The 27,514-nt window shown below is 44.5% G+C and overlaps 1 protein-coding gene across 4 annotated transcripts in view; it reads left to right on the plus strand.

The window, feature by feature from the left end:
* Positions 1-25,741, plus strand: part of TRABD2B (TraB domain containing 2B) — a 354,347-nt gene extending 328,606 nt beyond the window's left edge. The window contains exon 7 of one of the 4 annotated variants that reach the window (XM_064147574.1): positions 24,659-25,741. In XM_064147574.1, the coding sequence (XP_064003644.1) occupies positions 24,659-24,881 (223 nt within the window). In that variant the 3' untranslated portion in view covers positions 24,882-25,741. Of the gene's footprint in view, positions 1-16,898; positions 16,919-18,107; positions 18,164-18,380; positions 18,689-24,658 lie in introns of those variants that run through there. The other 3 variants (XM_064147576.1, XM_064147577.1, XM_064147578.1) reach the window with 3 other exon arrangements.
* The last annotated feature ends 1,773 nt before the right edge of the window (positions 25,742-27,514 follow it).

The raw sequence follows: 27,514 nt of genomic DNA on the forward strand, positions 1-27,514 counted from the left end.
GAGGCCTTGGGCAACCTGTTCTAGTGGGAGGTGTCCCTGCTTATGGCGAGCAGTTGGAACTGGATGATCTTTGAGGTCCCTTCCAACCTAAACCATTCTATGATTTTTAAGTCACCTGTTGTCACCTAAAATTTGTTTTGTTCACCTTTGAGACAAAGTAGAGGGATTTAGGTCATTGTTAAGGCTTTTGGGCTAAAGCTGCACAAAAGTCATTGCTTCCATGCAGGATCTCCAGGATCCAGCTCTTTGAGCTGCCTTTCAACATGCAGAGTGAAAGAGAAATATGCAGGTGGAGGACAAATTTAAAGGAGGCAAATTCAAACCAGATTATTGATTCCTGTATGAACCTCATTGAGCTATGAAATGACTGTGGTTCATACAGCTCTTTTCCAAAGCTTTATTGACCATGGATTAGAGGACTTTATGAGCCATGAATTGTAGTGCTTTTATGGACTATGCATTTCTAGGCTATCTCATAGACTTCCCTGGAAATCTTGGGGTGTTTTTTTAGGCTACCAACAGAAACAAAGGAGATGAATGCATGAGAATAATCTTAAAGGAACATCAAAGGTCTGAGTTGAACCTATAAAAGCCAGGAAATCCATAATTAATGGTTCAACTAAGGCTTCAGCTCATACAGTCGTTCAGATCTGATCTGAGGTTACAGCTCCAGTCTGAAATGGCCTCACGAAAAATGAGTCATCATTTAATTTCACACATCATTATTAGTATTTACTTTCAGTTCTACCTTGGAGATTGTCCTTTCCTTTTTGTTCTGTCTTCAACAGCTGAGGCTTTTGAGTTGGCACCCCTGAGTGGACAGTGTTTAGATTTGTGTGTTGGAGGGTTAGTACTGCTGTGGAGGATCAGAAAGCTTCTACTCTGTCTCATCCCTTGTCTTTGACAAACCTAAGGTTTGCTCATCTCCTGCGTAATTTGATACACTGAGGGCTATTAAAAAATGAAATGTCTCCTTCCCCCAAGATCTAAACAAAATGGAGAAGTCCTGCCTAGCTATGGTTTGTGTTTGAAATGGTTTAAGAATCATTAAATCATCAAATGGGGATATCAAGTAGTGGGATTTTTGTCTTTAACTACTTGATTTTGCAGAAGTCTGCAGATTTGAAGTGTGTCTGTGGGAAGAATTTGAACAGAGACGTAATTTAAACCCTAGCTAGCTCCTGTAGTGAAAAGCTAGCCAGGGCAGCCAGGAGGGGAGGACAAACCCTTGACTGGAAGGTTGCAGTTTGGCATAAAGAATGTTACTGTTCCTACTGACGCTATGTTAGCTCAGCTTCCTCTTGTAATATAAATAATTAATTACAGATCATTCACTGAGGTGTCTTGATGAGCTGCTCAGCTAAGTGGAATACTAGAGAAGTGTTTGTGATGTTTCAGAGCCATCAGTGAAGGCCAGATCAGGATCACACCTTTTGTTCCAGTGAGCAAACAGTTTAAGGCTGCAAACAAAGCCAGTCCAAGAGAAGAGAGAACCTCTCCTGGCTGTGGGAAGCATTATAGCTTCTGAGTCCTTAAAGCAGGGCAGTAGGAAAGGCTCTGGTAAAGCGAAGAGAGCAGAGTTAGTCACTGAGAGGATGTGATGGTTTGGGTGTTCCCTGCCCCCCCACAGCTTAGAAATCACCCAGACTAGACTCAGCCAGTTCTGGAAATCTGAATGAAGCTTATATTTACAGCTAGCACAATATACAAGCAGATATTTACAGTATATGCAGTCATATACAGAAATATATGAGGTAAAAGGTAATACAGAAACACAACTCCCCTCCCAGAAACCTGAGTCCCCAGGAGGGGCTCTCAACCACCCCTTCGCCTTCCCCCTACCCCTCTCAAACTTAACCCAGTCCCAAGGAAGAATGGAGGTTCAGCCAGGGGGTTAGGGAGCAAAGTGGATTAGTCCAAAATGGAGGATGAGGTTAGGGAGTAAGATGCAGCTCAGCCAGCAGCCCAAGTGAGAGTGGTTATCTGTGTTTTCATTTCTTGTTCCTATACATCTCAGCAAGCCTATGAGCGTAGACATCACCATTGTTTTCCTTTCACAGCCTGTAATCTACTTCTTCTCACCAAAACATTCTAGCTAGGGTCAAACTAGCACAGAGGATGTTTCAGGTGTGAGGTTTGGAAGAAGCAATGACAGCAGGGAGCTACAAAAAGAAATACAATAGAAGAATTTGAAAGGAGGTAATGGGCAAATGCAGAGGTTCATTCCCACTGTGAAGAGGAGACCTGGGTAAAGATGGTGTTTGGAAGGACACTGAGGACACACAGATGCTTCACTTGCACGGGAATTAAATTAAAGGAAGAGAATTGTTGTCAGAAGAAAAAAAAAAAAAAAGGAAGATAATAAAAGTTCTTGTTCCAGATGTAAGCTGAGCCCTGCAAAACCTGCCATTAGCGGGAAACAAAATGAATTCCCTCTGTAATTGGAAATGGCATTTCTCTGATAGCCCAGTGCTGGCTATTCAACCCCAGATGAATGCAATAGCATCACAAATATCCATTTCTTTTGGAAGCAACAGTTCTTTTAGGCCAAAAAAAAAAAATTATACCAGTGATGGATGAAGGGAGACGATGTGTAATAAACTGTACTAAGTGTGCCGCTATAGAGTGAACCTTATCAGTTTGGATGGAATTTAAGCACTTAACCTGCTATCCTTTCTTTCAAGACAACACAGTGATGGAAAACAGAACTCTGTCAAATCAGACAAACTTTTAATTTCACTTAACTGCATCTGAAAGGTAAATTTCAGTAAATGAATCCAAATTGCTTCCTTTTCACAACACACGGTGCTGAAATACAGTACTTAACTTCATTAAAGAAAAGACTGCTTTTCTTTAGAGGAGACCTAGACACTTTTGAAGTCTAACAGGTAAATTGTGGTCAGATGATTTCCCTCCATATGGTAGCTGTGAGCTTGAAATTTTCATCACTGGGGCCTTGTTTGTTTAAATGACTCTATCCGCCTTCCTGGTAAGGATACTGCTCAGAGAGTGTGTGCCTACTGATACTCGTGGGGAGGGGGGATCAAGCTCTCCTCCAGCCTGTCTCCAGGGCAGATGGTGGAGTCACCGTCCCTGGAGGTTTTTAAGAGGAGACTGGATGAGGCACATAGAATCATTGAGTGTCAGAGGCTGGAAGGAACCTCAAAAGCTCATCCAGTCCAACCTCCCTGCCAGAGCAGGATCACCTAGACCAGATCACAGGAACACCTCTCTCAACCTATTAGCCACAGCTCTTCTAATACACTCCAGAATGGCATTGGCCCTCCTGGCCCCAGGAGCACATTGCTGGCTCATGGTCAACCTCCCATCCACTAGCATACCCAGATCCTTTTCCCCTTCACTGCCTTCCAACAGGTCAGTTCCCAACCTATACTGATACCTGGGGTTGTTCTTACCCAGGTGCAAGACTCTACACTTGCCCTTGTTGAATTTCATTGCATTTCTTTGTGTCCAACCCTCCAGCCTGTCCAAGTCTGGCTGTGTGGCAGCCACTCCACCCAGTTCGATGTCATCAGCAAACTTGCTGACCGTGCACTCTGTGCCCTCACCCAGGTCATTGATGAATATATTGAACAGAACTGGTCCCAGTACTGACCCCTGTGGGACCCCACTAGTCACAGGCCTCCAACTAGACTCCATCCCATTGGCCATGGTTTAGTTAAATTAGAAGGTAGCAGGTGATATATTGGACTCAATGATCTCTAAGGCCTTTTCCAACCTGGTTAATTCTGTGACTCCATGAGCTGAGTCAGTAGTTGCTACCATTGTGTTTGTTTGCCTGGTGTTCAACCAAGGATGACTATGCAGCTTCAGGACCTTTCCAACTTTTTGTAGTGACCCTGTCTCTCCAAAGGACCACTCCAGCAAGTCTAGAACTGTGGGAATGTAGGCATAGTGGAGTCTCACTTTCCCTCCCTTGTCACACCTTATTGGTCTTTGGGGCTTAACTGTGTTGTGTGGCCTCTTGGCTTTCTTCCAGCACTTCTGTCTGCCATTTCCTTTGCTGTTCTTTTGGCAGGATTTCCTCCTTAGCAAAACGTCATGATCACAATCCCTATCAGTGGCTGCCCTGCTCTCCAGGGCATGGCATAAATATCTTCTCATCAGAAAAATCTCGTGGCTTGGCTGCATGGGTACAAGAGTCTTCTGTCATGCTGAGCAGTCTCAGAACACATCCTGGACAAATGATCCCTCCTGGTTCCTTAATGGAAGCTGAACCTGTGTATCATGAACTAGCCTAAAATATGCTCCTAGTTTTTCAACTTTTTGTGAACTCTGGTGGATACAGAATGACCAGAAGAAGAAATGTTGGGCAGCAAAGCAGTGAGTCTGTTGGTCCTTCTCTCTCCCTGTGCTGTGCACCTCTCTCAAATATGGAATCTTGCTTGTCTGAAGGCATCCTCAGCTCCTTTTTGGCAGAGCGCAATGTGTGGGGAATACTGTGTTTTCTCCTACTTAGTGTCTCACTATTTCCATGTGATTTCTCCTTTAAGATGAGCAGATGGCTTCTTTAAACAATCACCATTGTTGTCAGTGCTTTGATCATGCCCTGTGCACAGCCCCAAGTACACAAGCCCTCCAGTGGAAGCAAAATAACATCACCGTGTAACTCTGTGCGCCATAAATAAGAGGCAAATCTCCTGACTGTAACATATGATACAGTGATGACATATCCTCCCTCCCTGGATGGTTTTTATTGAGGCTTCATGGATTATCAGGTTGGTCAGAGTGCACAGAACATATTAATTAAAGCCGTGAGACCTGGACTCAGCACACAACTCTCTCGTGTGTCGCAGTAACAGGCAGGAAGTGCACAGCTCTCCATCTCCGTGCTAATAGACTCTCCCTGTCAGCTGCCCATGACTGATAACTCCTTTCCCCTTGTAAAGTCAAAGAGTTCATTTGTTCTCCTCCAGATGGGGCTGGGAAGATGTACGTGTTTTCACCTGCTAGACACACAAACAGATCTGAGTGTTTTATTTTGTTCTGTTGTTCTCCAAACCGTGCTGACACGGTGTGATGAAACAAACACGGATAAAATTCAAACAGAATTCAAAACTCAGAGGCCTTGCATTTGCTTCCACTGTTGCTTCAGTGTGTCTCACTGTCAGCATGAGCAGTTAACATAAAGCAGGATGCAAACCTTACTTTCATGAGAGCTATAACTGCCTGAAAATAAAATTATCAGAGAGAAAGAACATGGGATTTGCTTGGAAATACAGACATAATCTGTATGTAGATTTCCATTTTTGTTTCATGAGACTAAATTCTTTATTGATTATGCACTAGGTATTTTATTTTCACCAGGTTTAAATCCATCATGAATATTAAATTCATATTTTTGAAGGCAAGAAAGTAACAGAATTGAAGCACACAAAAGCTAGGATGTTTGAATGGTGAGGTATTTTTCAGTGCTGGATATTCAAGAGCATTTTCTTCTCCTTCTTCCTCAGTGCTGATTAAGATTGAAAATAACATGCAAAATATTTTATGGAATGTATTAAGAACTTTCTCTTCCCTTCTTGTTTTCTACTTTTCATTTGGGGTGTGTGGACTAAAGATAGTCTACATTACACATTTACATCTTCCATGGTCTGCTGTATTTCTGCCTTCAGCTGAGTGTAGCTGTACCATTGCTGGCTTTGTTAAGATGCTTAAGTTCTGTCTGATGCAGCACAAATGAAATGTTTGCATATGATTCAATTTCTAGGAGGAGCAGCTGTGAGTTACAATAATCCCCTCCTCTGTGATGCACATCTCCACGTGTGTCTCTGTTTCTCAACCAGAGCAGTTGCATTTCCTCACCCAGTGCCAGGACTCCTTTCAACTGGGGACAACCTGTTTACTTCTCAGTTCCATGGTTCTCTGGTTTCATAGAATCATAGAATGGTTTGGGTTGGAAGGGATCTCAAAGGTCATCTAGTTCTAACCCCCTGCCATAGGCAGGGACACCCCCCACTAGAACAGGTTGCTCAAGGCCTCATCCAACCTGGCTTTGAACACCTCCAGGGAGGGAGCAGCCACAACCTCCCTGGACAACCTGTGCCAGTATTTCACCATCTCCACTGGAAAGAACTTCTTCCTAACATCTAGTTGGAATCTCCCCTCTGCCAGTTTAAACCCATTACTCCTCGCCCTGTCATTACAAGACCTTGTAAATTGTCCCTCTCCAGCCTTCCTGTAGCCCCCTTCAGATACTGGAGGGCCACAGCAAGGTCTCCTCGAAGCCTTCTCTTTTTCTGCCTGCCCTTTTTAACTAGAGCTGCATGCATTCTGCATGCTCTCTGTAGCAAGAGGTAACAAGGGAGCCTCTTCAGCATCTCAGTCCCCAGACCTCTGTACTCAGCTCTGCCTCTCTGAGCTCACCTCGCACAAGGCTGCAATCCTGCAAACTTCAATTTACAATAGGTCAATGCCAATGAAAGTGTGGGGCTTTGGAGCCTGCAAACTTCAGCAGAACTTCTGGAGATGTCTCACTTTTATCTAGCAGTCTTTGTCATCTGATGTTACTGCAGATGGCAGTAGTTAGAAGGCACACCTAGGATCCTTCTGCTTCACTTTTTAACCAGGAGGTAGATCTCCTCCACGTTGTTTCATCTTCTTTGCCTGTCCTACCATTTTCCCGCAGATGTATGCATGGTCAAGAACAGTGCAGAGTGGACAAGACAATCAGCATTGGATCTATTCTTTGCTAAATTCATTGACATTGTAAAGCAGTCCAGGCAGCCTTACAGGCAGTTTCTGCAATAGTGGTCAATGCTAGGAGCATTGGAGGTGAAAGATGCTCTAAGCACATACACTAGTGAGTCCTTAGCAAAACCTTTGTGCTTATGCATCCGATCCTTCTTTTGTTGTTCAGGCATTCAGTGCTTACAGTTGGCATTAAGCTGCAGGAAAGGTGCCTGTGGGTATAAATGTAGAAGCAAGTTTATTTTACCTACGTGTTGTTTACATGTTATTACTAAGCAACCATGGTTTAATAGATTGGGCTTTATTTAAAAGTCTTGAGATTCCCATCCATAACTGCTCAGTTATAAAACTAAGGTTTCAGGACTGGACCTCTGGTACAAAGTTTCTCCTGTGGAGAGAGGCCAAAAAGGGGAAGGGAAGGAGGTGCATATTCCATGGAAAGAGTTAACAGTAAGGGAGTTTAACTGTCTTCTGTGTTAATGCAAGGCTTTTTCTCCAGCTATTTTTAGTCTGTTCCAGCAGTATATTCCACTGTGGTCTGGTATGCAAGAGCTTTGCTGTGAGGTTTGCAAACACTTGTATTTCTGTGTTGTGAGAACAGAGCATTTGTGTGTTGGAGTGTGTGCTCCTTCGGCGGCTGAAAGGAAGGGCAGACCGCACGTGCGATCCGCGCACATGTTTATTGTTGCCTGCGAGTAACCATGTACAGCAAGGGGGCTCTGGAAGAAAGCTTGTTAGCAGATGTTGTCGTGGCCCTTTCATTTCATAAATATGAGCCTTGACATTTATATTTTCTGCATCCAGGGCTTTCACTAGCCAGATGTTCTGAGGATTGGCTCCTTGGAGCCTTTAACTATGACTCCTCGTGGTGTATGGTCTACTGCATGCACTAAAATCAAATGGTATTTCTTGCTCCTACCAAACAGATAAGAAGGCAAAATGCACCCTCAGGTAAAGGGAATTCCTCTAAATCTGAATTGTGCCTTAACACAGCCCTACAAAACTTAGCTGAGCAATAAGCTGTATAGTTCAACAGGCAGAGAAAATTCAGTAGACAGTAGGGCTTTACCCTGCTCTTGAGGCAGTTGAAGGCCATGGTTGGCTTGTGTTACACTTACAAGGCTGACTGCAGTTGCAGACAAGTAAGAAGTGATGAGTGGCCTTGTGCATAGGGTGAGCTGGATTCCTTAAACACAGCAGTGGGTAGTAAAGTACTTCTTCTCCTGAAATTGTAGTACTTGCTACAGAGGTATTTACTTTAGCAAGTAGTGTGCTGCCCATGTCAAGTGGCCAGATCCATGTTCAGATTCCCAACTTAACCACACTACTCAGCTGACAAAATGTGGCATTTTCCATGTTCTTTAGAGTGAACTGAGTTGCATCCTAGACTGATACAGCCAACACTGACCCTGCAGGGAGGCCGGACCCCTCTGCACATGAAGTTTGCAGCTTTTGGGTTCAGGAGCAAGATGTTTCCCCATTGCTCGGGCTATGGAAGCAGCAGTGTCCTGTCAGATTAACAGAGTAATCTCAAAAGCTGGTTTGGGTTGAAGACGAGACCCCTGACAAGACATTGCTGGCTGTGTTAATGGCTGTCTGTCTCTCTGCCTCAGCAATACACAGATGAGTTGAAGAGATCACTCACTCATCACTTACAAGCCAGAACAAACCTCAAACATTTCAGCACAGAGTTTGGCTTAGCATTTATTTCAGTGCTTTTCATATCTAGCAGTGTGTATGCCCCTCAAAGACTGCAAATGTGCTGTACCTCAAGGTAAAGCTCCAGACATAGCAGAGTAAAGTAAAATCCATAAAATGTTGAAAACCTGCATTTTCCATTGAGGGTACTTGAGTTACCCTAAAGAAAAGTAAATGCCTGTAAAATGTATAGTAAATGCAAAGACATAACACTGTCAATGCTAGCCCAAAGGACAAGGGCAAGGGACACAGAATTTATCTCTAGTTCTGCTATTCCTCTTCTGACTCGTGAGTTTCATGCCCTTTAAAATGAAGTGAAGAAAAGTATGAGAGAGAGGAAGATGACTTTACTGTTGTGGTGGGTGGTTGGTTTATAAGAGGGTTTAACCAGAGTTCCACTGTGGCAGATAGTTTCTCTAAGAAGACAGATTCATTGTAGAGTGAAATGAGAGGAAATATGATTCTCCAGCAGTCCCGACAGTGCAGGCTGTGGTGAAGACTGAGAACCCAGCAGGACCTCAAAGGGCAGCTGTGGTGTAAGTCCAGTTACTCACTGGGATGAAGGAGAAGTAGGATTTATTTAAATTCAGGTGGGTTTAATGCTATAAAATCTGGGTTCCTGCAATTATGAAAATGCCAAGCCAAATTCTGAATTCACTCGGATCTCCCCTTTACAAGTCCTGAATAACTTAACTGAACAAAGTCAGCATTATACCTGAGCCCACAATGCTGGAAGGCAAGGGAGCCAAACTGCTGCACATCAGGGATGCCTCATGTAGCAGTGCCGCAGAGAGGACTGGTGTGGACCACTCTCACAAAAGCTCTGTTCTGCAGAGGCACTTCAGGGTCCAGGTTGGGACACTCTGCAGGGAAGGCTTTTGAAGCCTTTCCAGCCCCACAGGCCAGCAAAGCAGCTTTTTGTGAGCCACCAGTGGCATCTCCAAGCTTTCAGATGGTTTGGAAGTACCTGGGGGAAAACCGAGTTTATGCTGTGGTTAGTATCACTGTAGTAACTTTGCAAACAGCAGGAAGAACCCAGACCTTGTGGGTAATTTAGAATTATAGAATGTTTTAGGTTGGAAGTGACCTCAAAGGTCATCTAGTTCCAACCCCCTGACATAGGCAGGGACACCTCCCACTAGAACAGGTCACTTAAGGCCTCATCCAACCTGGCCTTGAACACCTCCAGGGAGGGAGCAGCCAAAACCTCCCTGGACAACCTGCGCCAGTGTTTTACCACCCTCACTGGAAAGAACTTCTTCCTAACATCAAGTTTCAATCTCCCCTCTGCCAATTTAAACCCATTACTCCTTGCCCTGTCATTACAAGACCTTGTAAATAGCCCCCTTCAGATACTGGAAGGTTACTACAAGATCTTCTCAAAGCCTTCTCTTCTGCAGGCTGAAGAACCCCAACTCTCATAGCCTGTCCTCATAGCAGAGCTGCTCCAGCCCTTTGATCATCTTCGTGGCCCTCTGCTGGACTGGCTCCAACAGTTCAATGCAGCGGTTTCATGTCCTTGGCATTTCTGCCTCGTAGCTGTACCCTGGGAGCCTTTTTTATTTTTGAGAGTGAGTCTATTGAAAAGAAAAAGATGCCAATGCTTTTGTTCAGTGGAACAAGCTTGGATTCAATATTGCTTCACATAGCAGGTTCAAAGATCTGACCCAACGTTAATTATTCTTACTAAGAGAGACTCTGGAAAAATACAAGCAGTGAGCAGGAAAGTGAGCCCAGTGAATTATAGAGAAAAATGTGATACAGACTAAGTGAAAAACTATTACATGGAGATGGAAAAAGAACAAGGAGAAAGGAAAAGAAAATTAAAATCAAATGGAAAAATGCAGTATATTGGACATCCATTTCAGCCAGTTTGTATTTTGGTTGTTCGTTTCTGTTCCTTAACCCATTGCACAGGCATCTTCTTAGCTAAAATCATTGAGTGTCTTTGAGAACAGGCTTGGAGAAAACACTCAGTTGGAGAGGATGTTTTGGGTATTTCCCCGCTACTGCCTATGCTAAATCATTTCAAAATCTGGAGGACAAAGTAGATATCTTTTACAGTGTTTAACAGGAAAGTGGCAGAGTGAAATATACACATCTCTATGAATGTACATGTTCCCCGAGCACATCTTATCATAGAATCATAGAATCAACCAGGTTGGAAGAGACCTCCAAGATCATCCAGTCCAACCTAGCACCCAGCCCTAGCCAGTCAACTAGACCATGGCACTAAGTGCCTCATACAGTCTCTTCTTGAACACCTCCAGGGACAGTGACTCCACCACCTCTCTGAGCAGCCCATTCCAATGCCAATCACTCTCTCTGTCAAGAACTTCCTCCTAACATCCAGCCTATACCTCTCCTGGCACAACTTGAGACTGTGTCCCCTTGTTCTGTTGCTGTTTGTCTGGGAGTAGAGACCAACCCCCACCTGGCTACAATGTCCCTTCAGGTAGTTGTAGACAGCAATGAGGTCACCCCTGAGCCTCCTCTTCTCCAGGCTAAACAACCCCAGCTCCCTCAGCCTCTCCTCATAGGGTTTGTGTTCCAGGCCCTTCACCAGCTTTGTCGCCCTTCTGTGGACACGTTCCAGCACCTCAACATCTCTCTTGAATTGAGTGGCCCAGAACTGGACACAGTACTCAAGGTGTGGCCTGATCAGTGCTGAGTACAGGGGAAGAATGACCTCCCTAAACATGCTTGGTTAATTCTGTGCATCTGCAAAAACTGTTGGAGCCATAGGGTCCACATAGTGCCAAACAAACACTTGAATGCACATAGGAGAGGGCAGAGTGAGTCACTCTGGTTCTAATAAATTGTAGGGTTGACCCCAAGGCATAAAATATAGATTATGATTTTGACCACCTTAAAAAACAATGCAGATTTTTTTGGTGGGATCAGGCAGTTCACAAAATACTGACAAAAGATATTCCTCTCATTCTCGGGCTTTGGTGTGCTGTCAAATTAACCCTTTACATCTTGTGTATCAGCAGATTGCCAAAAAATCTTCCCCTCTTGGCATCACTGCCAAGACTTTGTCAATACTAAGCCCATATTTACAATACTGACCCCATCTGCATATGCACCTTGATGTTCTTGCTTACTTTGGCTGTGAAACCTGCAATCATTATCTGCCCAAGTATCCAGTGATTAAATAAGTGCTTGGTTATTTAAGCTGTGGTGATGAGTGCTTTAATTGCACATAAAAATCAGGTACACAGCCAGATGTGTGCAGTGGTTGGGGTGAGTTTGTGGATGTTTTTGAGCTCACATCACTATATTTAGACTATCATGAACACAACCTGGCTCAGATGTCAGCGCAGAACTGATGAAACAAAGGACTCTGAGATATCCTCTCCTAGCAAGGGCCAGGCCCTGGGTAAAACTGGGATCCATTACCCCAGCTTTGTGATTGCCTTGTCCCAGTGCAGAATCACAGGGGGATATTCTTAGGATATTAGAGAATCATCAAAGCATTTCTTAGAAGAGTAAAGGAAAGAGCTAATGTTGTCATCTCCTGCCTCAGGACCACCCAGACACTCTACAATGACTCGTGGGTCTTCAGCTACACTATCTTGAATTATTGTTCACAGGAATTTTAAATAATTTTATTTCTTTTCTTTTTTTTTCCCCTTTCTTTTCTTTTTTTTTTCCCTTTTTTTTTTATACCCCCCTTCTTTTTAAAGGATGACATGTAGTTTCCTGATGGGCTGGTTTTAATAAGGTCGAAATCTTTGTTGTTGCCAAATCAGAGAGGAATATAACATCTTTAAGTCATTAGATGGGAATGGGGTAATTACTCAGAGGGCGTGCTTCAAAGGTTATTGGGTTTTACAACATTCTGTGTTTTTACACTATTCTGCAGTTGTGTGGAAAGGAGCAATGGGCCTGATTCTGCTGCTGCCACTTATGTGGGTGCAGGATTTGTATTTGTGGGGTTTTCCTGAAGGACTTGAGAGTAGGAGGTTCAAAAGGGCCATCCATACACAGTCTCTTCTGGGGATGAAGGGGAGCTAAACCTAACCATAAGTTGCAGGAAATTTTCCCTCATGCTGGAAGTTCACTTGTGAAGAGGACCCTCAGGCTGTGTTGGAGTTGTTCCTACTCCTTCCCTACCTGCTAGATGCGTCTTTATGTCCACCTTTGTTTCACCATGTCTCCATGCCAAGAGACCCTGAGGCTGCATTGCTGTGACATCAAAGCTCTCCTTGTCATAGAATCATAGAATATCAGGGACTGGAAGGGACCTTGAAAAATCATCTGGTCCAGCTCCCCTGCCAGAGCAGGATCACCTAGAGCAGATCACACTGGAACACATCCAGATGGTTCTTGAATATCTCCAGAGAGGGAGACTCCACAGCCTCCCCTGGGCAGCCTGTTCCAGTGCTCTGTCACCCTCACAGGGAAAAAATTCTTCCTCAGCTTCACGTGGAACCTTTCCCTTGTCCTTTCCCTTGTCTTTGATGCAGCAGTCTCCATTTCCCCTGTTTCCCTGGTCCCTTGTCACATGGAACCTTCCCCATGTCCTTTCCCTTGTCTCTGATGCAGCAGTCCCCATTTCCCCTGTCCTTTCCTATTCCACTCCTGGCCCCTCCTCTGGCCCCATAACAGATAATACATGTGAGCAACCCATGCCTTTAGGCAGCCCTTGTAGTTCTCAGCATTGCTGCAGGTCAATGCCACTCTGGGGCTCAATTTGTCATCATGTTTGCAGGTGGCCTAGGCAGGTGGCAGGACGTGCAAATCACAGTAAGAGCCTGCAAAACACTTTACATTGGGTTAATGCTGGTGGTGTCATGCTAACGCTTAAAGGTCTTGACTCTGATCTGAGTCAGGGGAGTAATAGAAGAAAAGTGATTTAACAAGCTTTTGATGGTCCCTCAGTGAGTGATGCAGAATGAAAGCCAAAGCCCCTGGCCCATGGCCCATCCAAAGACAGAGCTGAAAGTGCAACAGAGATATTTGAGCTGCATTTCACCATTGAGTCTTCTCTTTGCACCATCAGGCCTTCCTGGAACCCCTTCTTCTTCATGTCAAACCTCAGAACAATGAACCCAAGAGGGGACAGGAAACTGCAATCCTGCTGTGCCATTGTTAGGAAGCCTCTGTGGGAGCACAAAAGGGATCTGCATCCGCACCAGCTATTACTTTTTGTGCTGCAGAATCAGCAGTTTTCCTCTTCCCCACCCTGTGGCCCCACCTCAGTTTAGGAACCCATCCTTACCAGTCGAAGCCCCTACTGGGGCAAGAGTTTGGCTGGGGTTCAGGAGACCTGAATTCCAGAGATAGAGATCTTCAGAAAGCACTCATCTCTCTTCCCTTAGAGACATGCCTTTGAGGGGAAAAGATTGTCCTCCGGAGACATCTTGTTCCTCACAAACTGTAGCAGGAACAGAGCTGAGTATCTCCAAATACAAGCCTGTACCTGATACAGCTACAGTTAATCTCACCCTTTAAAGCCTACAAAAGGCCAGGACACCTGAAGCACTTGTCTGTGGCTCTCCTTGATGGCACCTTCTGCAGGTGCTGCTGACAGCCTTGGTTCTGCATGTTCAGGAGGTGAAGGTGCTTCTCATGGTTTCCCTCTATCTGCCAAATATCCCATTCTTGTGTGCAGCATCCTGCTCCCCACCACTACTTTTCCTGTGCTTCAGCAAAGGGTGATAATATGGCTTGAGGCCCTGGTGTGCTTGTTTGTGCCATTCTGTCCTTTCAGAGCAAATTCCTGGTGAAACTCGTGCTTCTATTCCCCTTTTTCCCCCTCAATATCATCATCTTTATTCTAGAGATGATCCCTAGCAAACACAGTCCTAACAAAGAGCAGGGCTAGGGGAATAGAGCTCTGTCGGCAGATGTGCACTGCACTTTGCCCACTTCAAGGAGAGGGGCTGCTCACTGTCAGTCTCTAGAGGAGCCAGAGCAATGAAATTAGGTTGTATCAGAGCTTGGCACTCCTCTCCGGTGGAAAGATGGCTCCCATTGGAGTCTTGAAAAGCTCAGATGGACAGTTGTTGGAATGCTTCTGGTGTTGCCTGATTCCTCTACTGAGCATGTCTTTAGCCACCTCCCTGTGACTCCACGGCTGTGCTGCTCACAGACAAGCTGGCTGCTGGCAGTGTGGAAAATGGCCAAAGATCCACGGTCCAAGTAATCGTAGAATCATAGAATGTCAGGGGCTGGAAAGGACCTCGAACAATCATCTGGTCCAGCTCCCCTGCCAGAGGAGGATCACCTAGAGCAGATCACACTGGAATGCATCCAGATGGTTCTTGAATATCTCCAGAGAGGGAGACTCCACAACCTCCCTGGGCAGCCTGTTCCAGTGCTCTGTCACCCTGACAGGGAAAAAAATCCTCCTCAGCTTCACATGGAACCTTCTGTGACTCAACTTCTGCCTCTTGTCCTGTCACTGGGCATCACCAAGCAGAGTCTGGCTCCATCCTGCTGGCACTCACCTCTTATATCTTTATAAACATGAATGAGGTTACCCCTTAGGCTCCTCCTCTCCAAGCTAAACAGCCCAAACTTCCTCAGGCTCTCCTCATAAGGAAGATGTTCAACTTACTTCGTCATTTTTGTTTCTCTGTGCTGGACTGTCTCAAGCAGCTCCCTGTCCTTCTTAAGCTAGGAAGCCCAGAACTGGACACAGTAGTCTGGATGAGGCCTCACCAGGGCAGAGCAGAGGGGAAGGAGAGCCTCCCTCAACCTACTAACCACAGCCCTTCTAATACAGCCCAGAGGGAGAGGGGAAATAGTAGAGATAAGGCTCTTTGAGTTATGCCCTGTCTCCTCTGTTGAGCACAAACCAACAATGATATTGCCTGCTCATCCAGACTTGCAAAGGCAGTTCGATAGACTGCAGCAAAAAAGTAGTGGCCTCCTCTCGACCAAAACTGGAGTCCTTGGTCAGATCCAGCTTGGATTTTATATTTTTTTAATGAACTGAACCTTGCAAAAGCAGGAGCCTCTTGGCCCTGATCCCACAAAGGACTTTGGGACAGCCTATGTTGTAGGTGTGGGAATACTAGCCTTGCTGGAAGAACTTGTGGGCTTGCAGTGCTTAGCATCCTGAGATCAGGACACTCAGCATCCTGCAGAAGCAAGGCAATGATGGAAGAGAGAGGTGAAGCTTGTGGGGAATAGATCCTATGCTGATCTAAAGAATTACTTGCAGGCTTTTCAGTATCTTAAGAGGGCCTACAAGAAAGCTAGGGAGGGACTTTTGAGGCTGTCAGGTACTGCTAGGACTAGGGGGAATGGAACAAAGCTAGAAATGGGTAGATGCAGACTGGACGTTAGGAAGAAGTTCTTCAGCATGAGGGTGGTGAGACTCTGGAAGGGGTTGCCCAGGGAGGTGATGGAAGCCCCATCCCTGGAGGTATTTAAGGCCAGGCTGACTGAGGCTCTAGACAGTCTGATGTAGTGTGAGGTGTCCCTGCCCATGGCAGGGGGTTGGAACTAGATGATCCTTGTAGTCCCTTCCAAGCCTGACTAATTCTGTGATTCTATGATAATAAAGTGAAAACTTCAGGAGATGGGGACTTCACATTCCTTTTAAGAGGCTGATCTGATGTTTTTCACAGTTAAATCCTTGTGATTTACTTCTAGTCCTGTGTTTTGGGTTTTTTTCCCTCCTTTTTTTCCTCTTGGTTGAGCACCACTTCTCTTCTTTCAACTGTGTGGCTAGACTTCTTGCCAGCCAGCTTGTTTACATACTTCCACAGACTGGTCTCAGTGCTTTAAGCAGATGTATTTTTCAAATCTTGATTAATAAATTTTGGTGACATAAATAGGCCTGGTTAGTTCCAAGAATAATTGTCTCCACTAGCAGAACATTATTTCTGATCACCAGAAAAAAAATAATGTGATCAACTCCTTTCACATCTGTTCATTAAACGAAAAGGGAAAAAGAATAGGGCAAAATTTGTTTGAAAAGAAACAGGAAGCATATGCTTAATATCACTTTAAAAGAACCTAGCCATCATAAGGTTAACATCAAATCACAAATGCAAAACAGCCATTATTGTATTTACTCCAAAATTCTCTTTTGCTGTACTGGCTCTCTAGGTTTTCAGCTGAAACATGCCTTTTTTCAGTGCTCAATCCATGTTGGCACGTTGTCTTGATAAGCTTCTTTCATCAGATATTATTGTAAGAAAGGCTGTCTGGGTCCACATTTGTTTACATTTATTAAAAATAGTTGTCATGTGTTTATGTAGCTCCTTTGATCCTCCAAAATCCCCAAACACTTTGTAAGTTATGCTTAGAAGAGACACTTCCTCCACTCTGAACAGAAAGTCTGTCGGGACCGAGGCATGGCAGCAGATTAAAACGGCATAGAAATATCAGAGCGCCATCAGTTTTCCATGAGCTTCAGAACAGTTACCAGGACCATAAAGGTGATTTGGACTTAGGGGCAAAAAGTATTGAAAAGAGCATGTTCCTGGAGACTGCATATTTGACATGCACTTTCCTCTCCTCTGCAGATAAAGAAGCAGTGGTACTTACTGCTCAAACCACAGGGCTGGCAATATGTCAATTCGAACCTACTTGGGGCAGCTTGCTCCAGAGAGTCACACAATGTTAGGGGCTGGAAGGGACCTTCAGAGGTCAGAGTCCAACCCCCCTGCCAAAGCAGGATCACCTAGGGCAAGTCATGCAGGAATGCATCCAGGTAGGTTTTGAAACCTCCAGAGGAGACCCCACAACCTCTCTGGGCAGCCTGCTTTGGTGCTCCATCATTCTCACTATAAAGAGGTGTCTCCTTGTGTTGAGGTGGAACCTCCTATGCTCCATTTTGTACTCGTTGTTCCCTGTCCCATCTGAAAAGACACCACTGAAAAGAGACTGGCACCTTCATCTTGACACCCACCCCTCAGATATTAATCAGAAGACACTCATCAACTGGGCAGAGCTAGAGGAGAACAGGAGAAAGGATGGAGGGAAGCCAGCTGAGGATTTGCTGAAAGAATTGTTTGTTAATTGAGAGAAGACTGAGGTGAAACATGGTTAAGTCTTCAAGACACGTGAAAGGCTGCTGAGAAGAGGAAAGGAATAAACTTGTCCATGGGGACAGGAGAAGTCATAAACTTGCATTATAGCAAGAAAGATTTGGTGAAGCATTAGGCAGTAATTCTGGACACTAGGAATGATGAAATGCTGTAACAGATGTCTACAGAGACTCTTTATTTGCTGTCAGTGTAGAGGTTTTTTTTGATTAGACCTCAGTGTCAGGAAGGGTTTAGATCTTGTTCCTGTCTTTGGGACGGACGAGTCAGACAGTCCCTCGTGGTCCTGTCTTCTGCCATTTTGCCGTTGGTGTCACATGTGGTCGGATGAGCCCTGCTCATACAGATAAACCAAGTCACACTAAAAGTTAGTCTCTGAAAAGCCCTCACAAGCTAAACCAGACCAGAAATTCCCCCCAGAGGGCTACATGTGTGTTTGGTTTATTTTTCAGTTTTAAAACGCTCCCCACTCATCAAGGTGCTTCAGCATGCCCCCAGCGTAGAAGACTTGGATCATGTAATTGGATTCAGTAGGGTCTGTTCACAAAGCCTGTGCCCGAGGGCCCATTTTTGGGGGAAGTTTTACACATTCTAATGATGGTAAGACAATGTATGACTAATGCACTGATTTGAAAAACTGCCCTATTATCTGATCAAAAGTACAAGCTCATGAATATGATACCGCAGGTCATTTGGCTAAAAGATACCTGGAGTCGTCCAAATGTTTGAAACAATCTCATACACAGAAGCAAAAAAAGAGAGAGGAGGTATGAAGAGTGGAGCCAGTGGTTGCCTGTTCACCGTAGATCATGTGGAATGTTTTGTTAAAGGTATTTTTATCAGACACAAAAGCCTAAAATACACAATATGCTGAGCTGGCAAGAGAAAGTGTAGTAATAATTTAGATTATTATCCCTCAGATCTGTGATTCGTTTTTATTACTCTCTGTGTTCATTTCAGGAATGATCAAAACCTCCCTGAGGACAGCTGAGTGGTTCCAGTTGAGTGCAGGGGACTCAGCTGCTGCTTTCATCCTTAGGGAAGGTCTGAGGGTCAGCAAGGTCCTGTGTGCGTGTGCAGACATGCTCAGAGGGAGCTTGGAGAAGTCATCTCCTGACACCAGGGCCACCTCTAAGATTAGATTGTAATCTAACCTGGCTGTCTAGGGCCCCTCTGTAATCCTTGGGAAGAGAAAGACCCTGAGCAAGAGTAAGCCCCCCCTAGAGACTTGGTCTGGAATGAGGTGGACCACCTTCTGGAGAGATTTCTGTTCTGGGTCACTACAGACAAGGCTTAGTTATAAACTTGGACCAGAGGTTTTCCAAGGGGCTTTGTAGCATTTGGTGAAAACAATCATTCTCCTTAAGCATCTTCAAACCACCTTGGGAGTCAGCTGGAAGTGAAGTTGCGTTTAGGAAGATGTCATATATGGATAAAGTGTGATTCATTTGCCATCAGCATGCTTTGTGCAGGCCACTGGAAACTGTTCTTCTCTGGGAAGGATTTCCAAAAAAGTCCCAGCCCCACCTAACAGCACTTACCCAGTGCAGTGTCCCAGGGATCAGTGCTGGCTCCAGCACTGCTCAGCATCCTCACCAATGGCATTCATGAGAGGACAGAGTCTGCTCAGCAAGTTTGCTGACGACACCAAACTGGGAGGCTTGGCTGATACAGCTGAAGGCTGTGGGGCCATGCAGTGAGACCTGGATAGACTGGAGAGCTGGGCACAGAGGAACCTAATGAGGTTCACAAGGACAAGTGCAGAGTCCTTCACCTAGCAAGGAACAGAGTACACCAGTACAGACTGGGAGGTGATCTGCTGGAGAGCAGCCCTGTGGAGAGGGACCTGGGAGTGCTGGTGGGTAACAAGTTGTCCATGGGACAGCAATGTGCTCTTGTGGCCAAGAAGGCCAATGAGATCCTGGGGTGCATTAAGAAGAGTGTGTCCTGCAGATCAAGGGAGGTTCTCCTCCCGTTCCGCTCTGCCGTGGTGAGACCTCATCTTGAGTACTGCGTTCAATTTTTGGGCTCCCCAGTTTAAGAGGGACAGGGATCTGCTGAAGAGAGTCCAGAAGAGGACTACAAGGATGATTAGGGAACTGGAGCACTGCCTGATGAGGAGAGGTTGACAGACCCAAGGCTTTGTAAAGTCTGGAGAAGACTGAGAATGGATTTAATAAATGTTTATAAATCTCTGAGCACTGAGGGTCAGGAGGGAGGGGACAGGCTCTGCTCACTTGCTCTCTGGGATAGGACAAGGAGCAATGGATGGAAGCTGCAGCACAGGAGGTTCCACCTCAACATAAAGGGGAACTTCTTTACTGTGAGGGTCCTAGAGCACTGGCACAGGCTCCCCAGAGAGGTTGTGGAGTCTCCTTCTCTGGAGACTTTCCAGGCCTGTCTGGATGCATTCCTCCAACCCCTGAGATCCTGTGATCTTAACAAGGAAGCATATAGAAAAATCTAGTGCCATGTAAACAGAAAATTACCTCACTGAGTGGTCAAAAATGTGTATGTCTTTCTACAAGAAATACTGGGAATTTAAGCAAACTGGAGGCTTGTCAGGTTTTGGGAGTGGTTTTGGATGGTTGGTTGGGTTTTTTGTTTTGTTTTTCATAAAAACAAACATCTTTTTCAAGGGATCAAAAAGGTCAACAAAAACAATCTAAAACTTCTGTCAGTTGACTAGACAATGAAGGCATCTCATACAGAAATGTAAAATGTAGGTTTAAGGCTGCTTTAGGTGTAGTTAAGTGTGGTCCCTTAGGTGTAGTTGGCTGATGAATGGGCTCATGTTTCTTGCATGGGTTCCCTGGACAGCCTGTGTCCACTGTTGGACACAGAATCACAGAATTAATCAGGTTGGAAAAGACCTTCAAGATCATCCAGTCCAACCTATCACCTAACACCTTCTAATTAACTAAACCATGGCACTAAGTGCCTCATCCAGCCTCCTCTTAAACACCTCCAGGGATGGTGACTCCACCACCTCCCTGGGCAGCCCATTCTAATGCCAGTCACTCTTGCTGTGAAGAACTTCTTCCTAACATCCAGCATAAACCTGCCCTGGCACAGCTTGAGGCTGTATCCTCTTGTTCTGTCAGCATGGCAGAAGAGACAAACCCCTGCCTGGCTGCAACATCTCTTCAGGTAGTTGTAGAGAGCAATAACCTCTCTCTGAGCCTTCTATTCTCCAGGCTGAGCAACCCCATCTCCCTCAGCCTCTTCTCACAGGGCTGTGCTCCAGCCTTGCTGCCCTTCTCTGAACACGTTCAAACATCTCAACATCTTTCTTAAATTGAAGGGCCCAGAACTGGACACAGAACTCAAGATGTGTCCTAAACAGTGCTGAGTACAGGTCAGAATAAACACCTCATACAACATATCCCTGAGGTGCAGAAAGACTGTCTGCAAAAGGAACATTTTCATCTCACTGGAGGATCAAGCCCATGGAATGTGTTAGGAGCAGGATACACCCAAGCTGCAAGTCTGGATGGCCCTTTGGCCATGTTTTAGCTTGGAGAGGAGAAGCCTATGCAGTGACCTCATTCATGTTTATAAATATGTAAGGGGTGAGTGCCAGCAGGATGGAGCCAGCCTCTTCTGAGTGATGCCCAGTGACAGGACGAGGGGCAATGAGTGGGAGTTGAGGCATAGGAGTTCCCATGTGAACCTGAGGAAGAATTTTTTTCCCTGTCAGGGTGACAGAGCACTGGAACAAGCTGCCCAGGGAGGCTGTGGAGTTTCCCTCTCTGGAGATATTCAAGAACCTTCTGGATGTGTTCCAGTGTGATCTGCTCTAGGTGATCCTGCTCTGGCAGGGGAGCTGGACCAGATGATCTTTCAAGGTCCCTTCCAGCCCCTGACATTCTATGATTTTATAATTCTATGGTTTTTAAAATGAAATTGAAAAACAGCTCCTCCTTGCAGGTAAAAAACTTTATTTAGGGCTAAATCTTGTAGCTCTGTGAAGTGACAAACAGTAAACATAAGTTTACTACAAGTACCCACCCATACTTACCTTAGGGAAAACTGTTATGGGGAGGGGGGGGAACAAAACTGTGATCCCACTATCAACATTGCCATATCTGTGCATCACTCACCAGGATAAATGAGATCTGGATGAGGAACTGGGGGCTGAGTGCATTTCTGTTGAATTACTCAGAGCATGCAGTATGTAGTTCTGTGAGAAGTATGCTTTAATGATGCTTTGTAGTCAGTGTGAGAAGGCTGTTTATACATGAGGAGCTTGGAGACACCATTCCTAATCTGATGTTGTTCTTTCTAGCACTAAATTAACCACACAAAGAAACTGGTCAAATCTGAAACAGCAGCATTAGCTTATCCTGGATCAACTCTTTGTATTGAGTGGCTCCACTGGTTTTGATGCAGTGTAGCAGAAACTCTAAAGCTATGTGTCTGGTATGATCAGCTCAAGACATAAACCAGCCCCTCGCCATGGGAATTTAGATAAGAGTTTCCACCAGTAAGGCTGATTTCAGAACTCTCTAGTTACAGCAGTTTGTTCTTCTGGAACAACCACCACTTCTCACTGTCCAAAGTCCTAATAATGACTGGATGGATTATCTATCTAGCTGCAATTCCCATCTCTTTATTTCAAGACTGCCTTTTCTTTTGCTCTAATTCATTGCACATTAGTTAAGATCACTTCTAGCTGCAGAACAACTGTCTCACACAGAAGTTGTGGTGACAGTGTAGATGATGAGGGAAGAAATTAAGTTCATTATCCCCAAACCTGGAGTGAAGTCTAATGTGCAGTGATTGTCCGTTGGATCTGTTGCTGACCCATGTGTGTGTTTACCAGGGATGCCTTCTGGGTGGGCTCTTGGGCTCTGATCTTCTCACAGCTTGTGACTGACTTAACACATTTTAATCATAGAATGATAGAATCATAGAATGCTCTAGGTTGGAAGTGACCTCAAAGATCATCTAGTTCCAACTCCCTGCCATAGGCAGGGACACCTCACACTAGATCAGGTCACTCAAGGCCTCATCCAAGCTGGCCTTGATCACCTCCAGGGATGGAGCAGCCACAGCCTTCCTGGGCAACCTATGCCAGTGCTTTACCACCCTCACTGGAAGGAACTTCCTCCTAATATCTAGTTGAAGTCTCCCCTCTTCCATTTAAAACCATTACTCCTCATCCTGTCATTACAAGACCTTGTCAATAGTCCCTCTCCAGCCCTCCTGTAGACTCTTTTCAGATACTGGAAGGCTACTCCAAGGTCTCCTTGAAGCTTTCTCTTCTGCAGGCTGAAGAGTCTCAACTCTCATAGCCTGTCCTCATAGCAGAGCTGCTGCAGCCCTCTGAGCATCTTTGTGGCCTCCTCTGTGCTCACTCCAAGAGTTCCATGTCCTCCTTGTGTGGAGGGCTACAGAACTGTACAGAGTACTCCAGGTGGGGCTTGATGAGAGCAGAGTAAAGTGAGAGAATCACCTCTTCTTAATCATCTGATCTAAGAACTATTGTGGTATTGCTCAGGCAGAAAAAGACCAAAACTTTCAGTGCTACTAAATTCTATTTCTGTCCATGGATCTGCAGCAAGGAATTGTTCCTTTTATCTGATGTTATGCAAGACACAGTTTTTTTCTTCCAAGTTCTGATACTGTAGCTAAATATTTATAGACCTGCACAGCTTCTTATCCCATAGTAGTTATTTGACGTTCATTTTCAGTGCCTCCAAATCCCCTTTATGGAAGATTTAGAAAGTAGCACAGAGAATCTACAGGTATTAGTGGCACATCTTGTTTTCAGGGCAGCCTGTCTTTGTTCTCCTTGCTGCACAGCAGAATGCCTTGGGTTTAAGTCCAGAATCCACCTTGCTCAGTTTGCATACTCAGTTGTGATGCTCTGTGGCAACTGCTGGATTCTGGAGCATCCAACAGTGGATGCAATAGAAGCATTTTATGACAAAAGAGATTACAGTTCAAGACTTCCAAATCAATTACAAATGGCCCTTTCTGGAATTCACGGGAATCATGATGAATTCCAAATTGCAAATTCAAATCAGAATGCTAACTGGAGCTACCACCAATAAGAAATCACACCACTGTGGAGGCAAATCCACAGACAGGGAAACTTCACACTCAGTCTGGTTTTGGCATTGTGATTTGATCCAAAACGGCTTAAAGCCAAGGAAGGAAATGAAGTTGCTTGGTCTCCTGTGCTCCAGGTTATCAGCTGTGTAAACAGATCCTGAGAAATTATCTGTGGCTTATGAAACAGAGGAAGGACATGCTTTGTGGCCCCTCCTGGGCTTGCTATCCAGCCTCCAGTAGGACATGTCTCTGAGAGATGGCAGAGTTTCAGACCATTGTTAACATGTAGATATGTAAGAACATAAGAATGAGGTCATCCTGGGTGAGCACAAAGGTGCACCTGTCCCAGTCTCTGTTGTTGGCCAATAGTGGATGCTTGAAAAATAAAATAGTGCACTAGATTAGATGCATCAAGAGTGACCCCTGCTGTGGCTGTGTTCTGTGAGCAGGCAGAAACTGAGGGACAACATTGATCCAAATTATCACACTTATCAACTCCTGATGCTCTCACATGATCAGAGGATGTCAGGGGTTGGAAGAGACCCAAACTGATCATCCAGTCCAACCCCTCTGCCACAGCAGGACCATACAATCTAGCTCAGGTCACAAAGGGAGTTATCCAGACAGGCCTGGAAAGTCTCCAGAGAAGGAGACTCCACCTCTCCGGGGAGCCTGTGCCAGTGCTCTGTGATCCTCACAGTAAAGAAGTTCCCCTTTATGTTGAGGTGGAACCTCCTGTTCTGCAGCTTCCATCCATTGCTCCTTGTCCTATCCCAGGGTGCGAGCAGAGCCTGTCCCTCCCTCCTGACCCCCAGCCCTCAAAGATTTATAAACATTTATTAAATCCCTTCTCAGTCTTCTCCAGACTTTACAAAGCCTTGGGTTTGTCATCCTCTCCTCATCAGGCAGTGCTCCAGTTCCCTAATCATCCTTGTAGCCCTCTCCTGGACTCTCTCCATCAGATCCCTGTCCCTCTTCAACTGAGGAGCCCAAAAATTGAACGCAGTACTCAAGATGAGGTCTCACAGGGCATGATGAGGTCTCCCTGCATGTCTAATGTGTAGTAGCAGCAATAATCATAATTGCACTCGTTATTGTTACTAGCAGGTAGAATGACAGCTCGCAAAGCAGAGGTAAAGGTTCTCCTGCTTAATTTCCTTCTCTGTGTTCTCTTCTAGCACCACCACGTTGCCTTCCTATATCAGGATAACCAACGGCTACATCACAGTCAAACCTCCCATCTGGATTTCAAACCGGCTGGATCAGAGACCACGCTCAGATCGCCCATCCCAGCCTCAGCCTACAAGCTCAGCTTCAGCTAGTGTTTTATGGCCATCAGTAACTGCTCCTCTCTGCATGGTCATAGCTTCTTTTCTCCTGAATCTACTGCAGCCTTCCTGACCACACTAGTATTACATGCAATCCCTTGGAACAGAGAAGAGAGATAATTTATGAACGAATTGGAGGTTAAGACAACAACAGTTACAAGCTGAACCTTCTCAGTGACTCAGTAGTGCCTTCTAGCTGATTTTGTCTCTTTGCCCAGATACATTTTGAAACTCTAAAGCTTTATTGTAACACTGACTTACATCTTCTTTTTGTAGAAGGATCTTTATTTCCCATAGTGCTATGGGGTTTTGTAAAATAGACATGTTCATATAAAGAAAAAGAAGGGGAAAAAAAAAGAAAAAAGGAAAAGGAAAAAAAAAAAGAAAAATGTATTTATTCAACTGGTAAACTTATTTTTCTTGTTGTATATGTTAATAACATCCCTATTAATCAGTAGCGATGGTGAAACAGATAAATTAATATTGTCTATATTTGTTTTCTAACTGACAACTCTGCAAGCATCTGAACTGACGCCAAATGAATGCCACCTTTGTTTCTTTAACCATTCCTTTTTACAGCAACTGTCCACTAAGTGCATTCCTGCCGACAGTCTTTGTTCTGCTGTTTCACTCTCATTAGCATCGCTTACACTGAATAAAGCAGATCCTGCTCTCTGTGGCCTGTGCTCCTTAGAAAAATTGGTGCGGTTTTTAACTCCTTGCCTGCTACCATCATAAATGCCACTTAGTTTTATATGACTTATTAAGTCATTAGTCAAAATAACCCTCTAAGTTCCCCTCTTGTCTTTAACTAAACTATTTAACTTCTTTGGAAATGACCTATTTCCCTCTTTGCCTGGGATTAATTCATTAGCTAACGCAAATTAAGGCACCTTTTCCTTAATAAAAACTTGCTTTTAAACTCTGGAATAATCCCGCTGGAGTTATTTTTCTCTCTCCCTCACTTTATATAAAACAAGTCTAAGCCCTTTCCCTGTGTAAACGAGAACAGAATGTTGTCTGTCTATAGGGTATAAAGATGTAGCATCCTGTTAACCTACAGAACCTCTTTGTACCAGTCGTATTAATGCAGATGGACAACCTGGAAGGAAAAACAACATCTACAAGTTGCTCTTTGTCTTGCTGGTGCAGTGCTTAGAGACAATATTTCTCTATTGAATTATGGCTTGTCCAAAATCTGTTCAAGACCAAAGGAATCAAATTAACTCCCTGTGTCCTAGAGGCATAGAGAACATCCTTCATTTGTAGACTGTGATACTTCTATTGACTTAGATGGGAAAATTATGATACCACACACACTCACTGGAAAATTTGCTTCCTGTGCAAGCAGATACTTTTAGTGAATGTGATGAACACTTTCTGTGGGGAAAAGAAAACCCAAACATGTCCATCTTAAAAACTGTGTTTAGTTAGGCATGTTGATTTTTGGTTTTTCCCCCAACAAACCATGATTTAAACAAAAAATTAGCTGCAAGAGTGTCAATGAATTTTTGGTTGGAATCCTGTGTTTTCTAAGTCATCTACAAACCATAAGTGAAAAATATCACAGTTAAAATAGAAGTCTAGAAGCACACTGAAAGGCAATGGAAACCCCTCCTTATGGAAAATGCAGTTCTTGTTCACCTTGGGGAAAAAAAATAAATCAGATGATGATGATTATAACAGTGATCAAAGTCTAACTGAAACCAGTCATGTCCACTTCCCACCAACCCTCCAGCCTGGTCTCCAGGAGTGCAGATGCTGCAATTCTCAAGTTTCTGCAGCGAGCGATGGTTTAGGGTTCACGGTTGGTTTGTCATCATACCAGTTCATGCAGGAAAGTAGGTTAGAAAATAGACTTTTAAAAGGGCAGATTGTTGTATTTGAAACCATGATGAAATAATACCGAGCTCGTTCCGTCATGCATCCCAATCCACTGCCTTGCAAAGGCCAGGGAAAGAAGAGAGAACTTCTTTTTTGACTGACTTACTGAACACCATGAGCTCCAGTCTTCGCTCTACCTTTAACAAAGGTTGTGTAGGTCAGTTTGGGTACAGCAGTCAATTCCATAAGCTACCCCCTGGGGTTTGGGGTTTTTTTTGGTCACAGCAGTTGATAAGCTGACTGGAAAACTTTGAATTTTGCTCCAAGTGTGAGCTTCAAGCATGCCCTGTGCATACTTTTATATTGTGTATCTTGGCTAGCAGAAGATTAGACATGTTGGTTTTGGACAGGAGCCATTCACCTTGCATAGTATTTATTGCACAGGGATGGATATTGGAAACATATTTTGAGAACTTTCATTTTGGTTTTATTTGAGCTATTACCCTTGAAATGCCTTCATTTGAGCATAATAGCTTAGCAGACCTTCATATTTAAATGCATGTAAAAAAAAGATGCTTGGTTCTCCTGCTGTATTCAAAGCAGAGATCAGAACTGAATTATAATGTCTTATTTACAAAGATGGGACTGGAAATAAAGTTGGCAAATCTGAAGGGTGATAAGTTGCATAGTAAGAGTGAACAGCCAACCAAAACCCAGTGAATTTTACTTGTAATCTGGTTGAATCCTGGAATTATTCTGTAGTACCATCCCAGAAACAATTCCAGGTGTTGGAGAACTTAGAGTATAAGCAGACAAGACCACGTAAAGATAAGGGGAGAGAAAAGAGCAAAAAAAACCCAGAAACAACTTGTCCAACACCAT

Source organism: Pogoniulus pusillus, chromosome 8 (genome assembly GCF_015220805.1).
Source record: "Pogoniulus pusillus isolate bPogPus1 chromosome 8, bPogPus1.pri, whole genome shotgun sequence".
Classification (NCBI taxonomy): Eukaryota; Metazoa; Chordata; class Aves; order Piciformes; family Lybiidae; genus Pogoniulus; species Pogoniulus pusillus.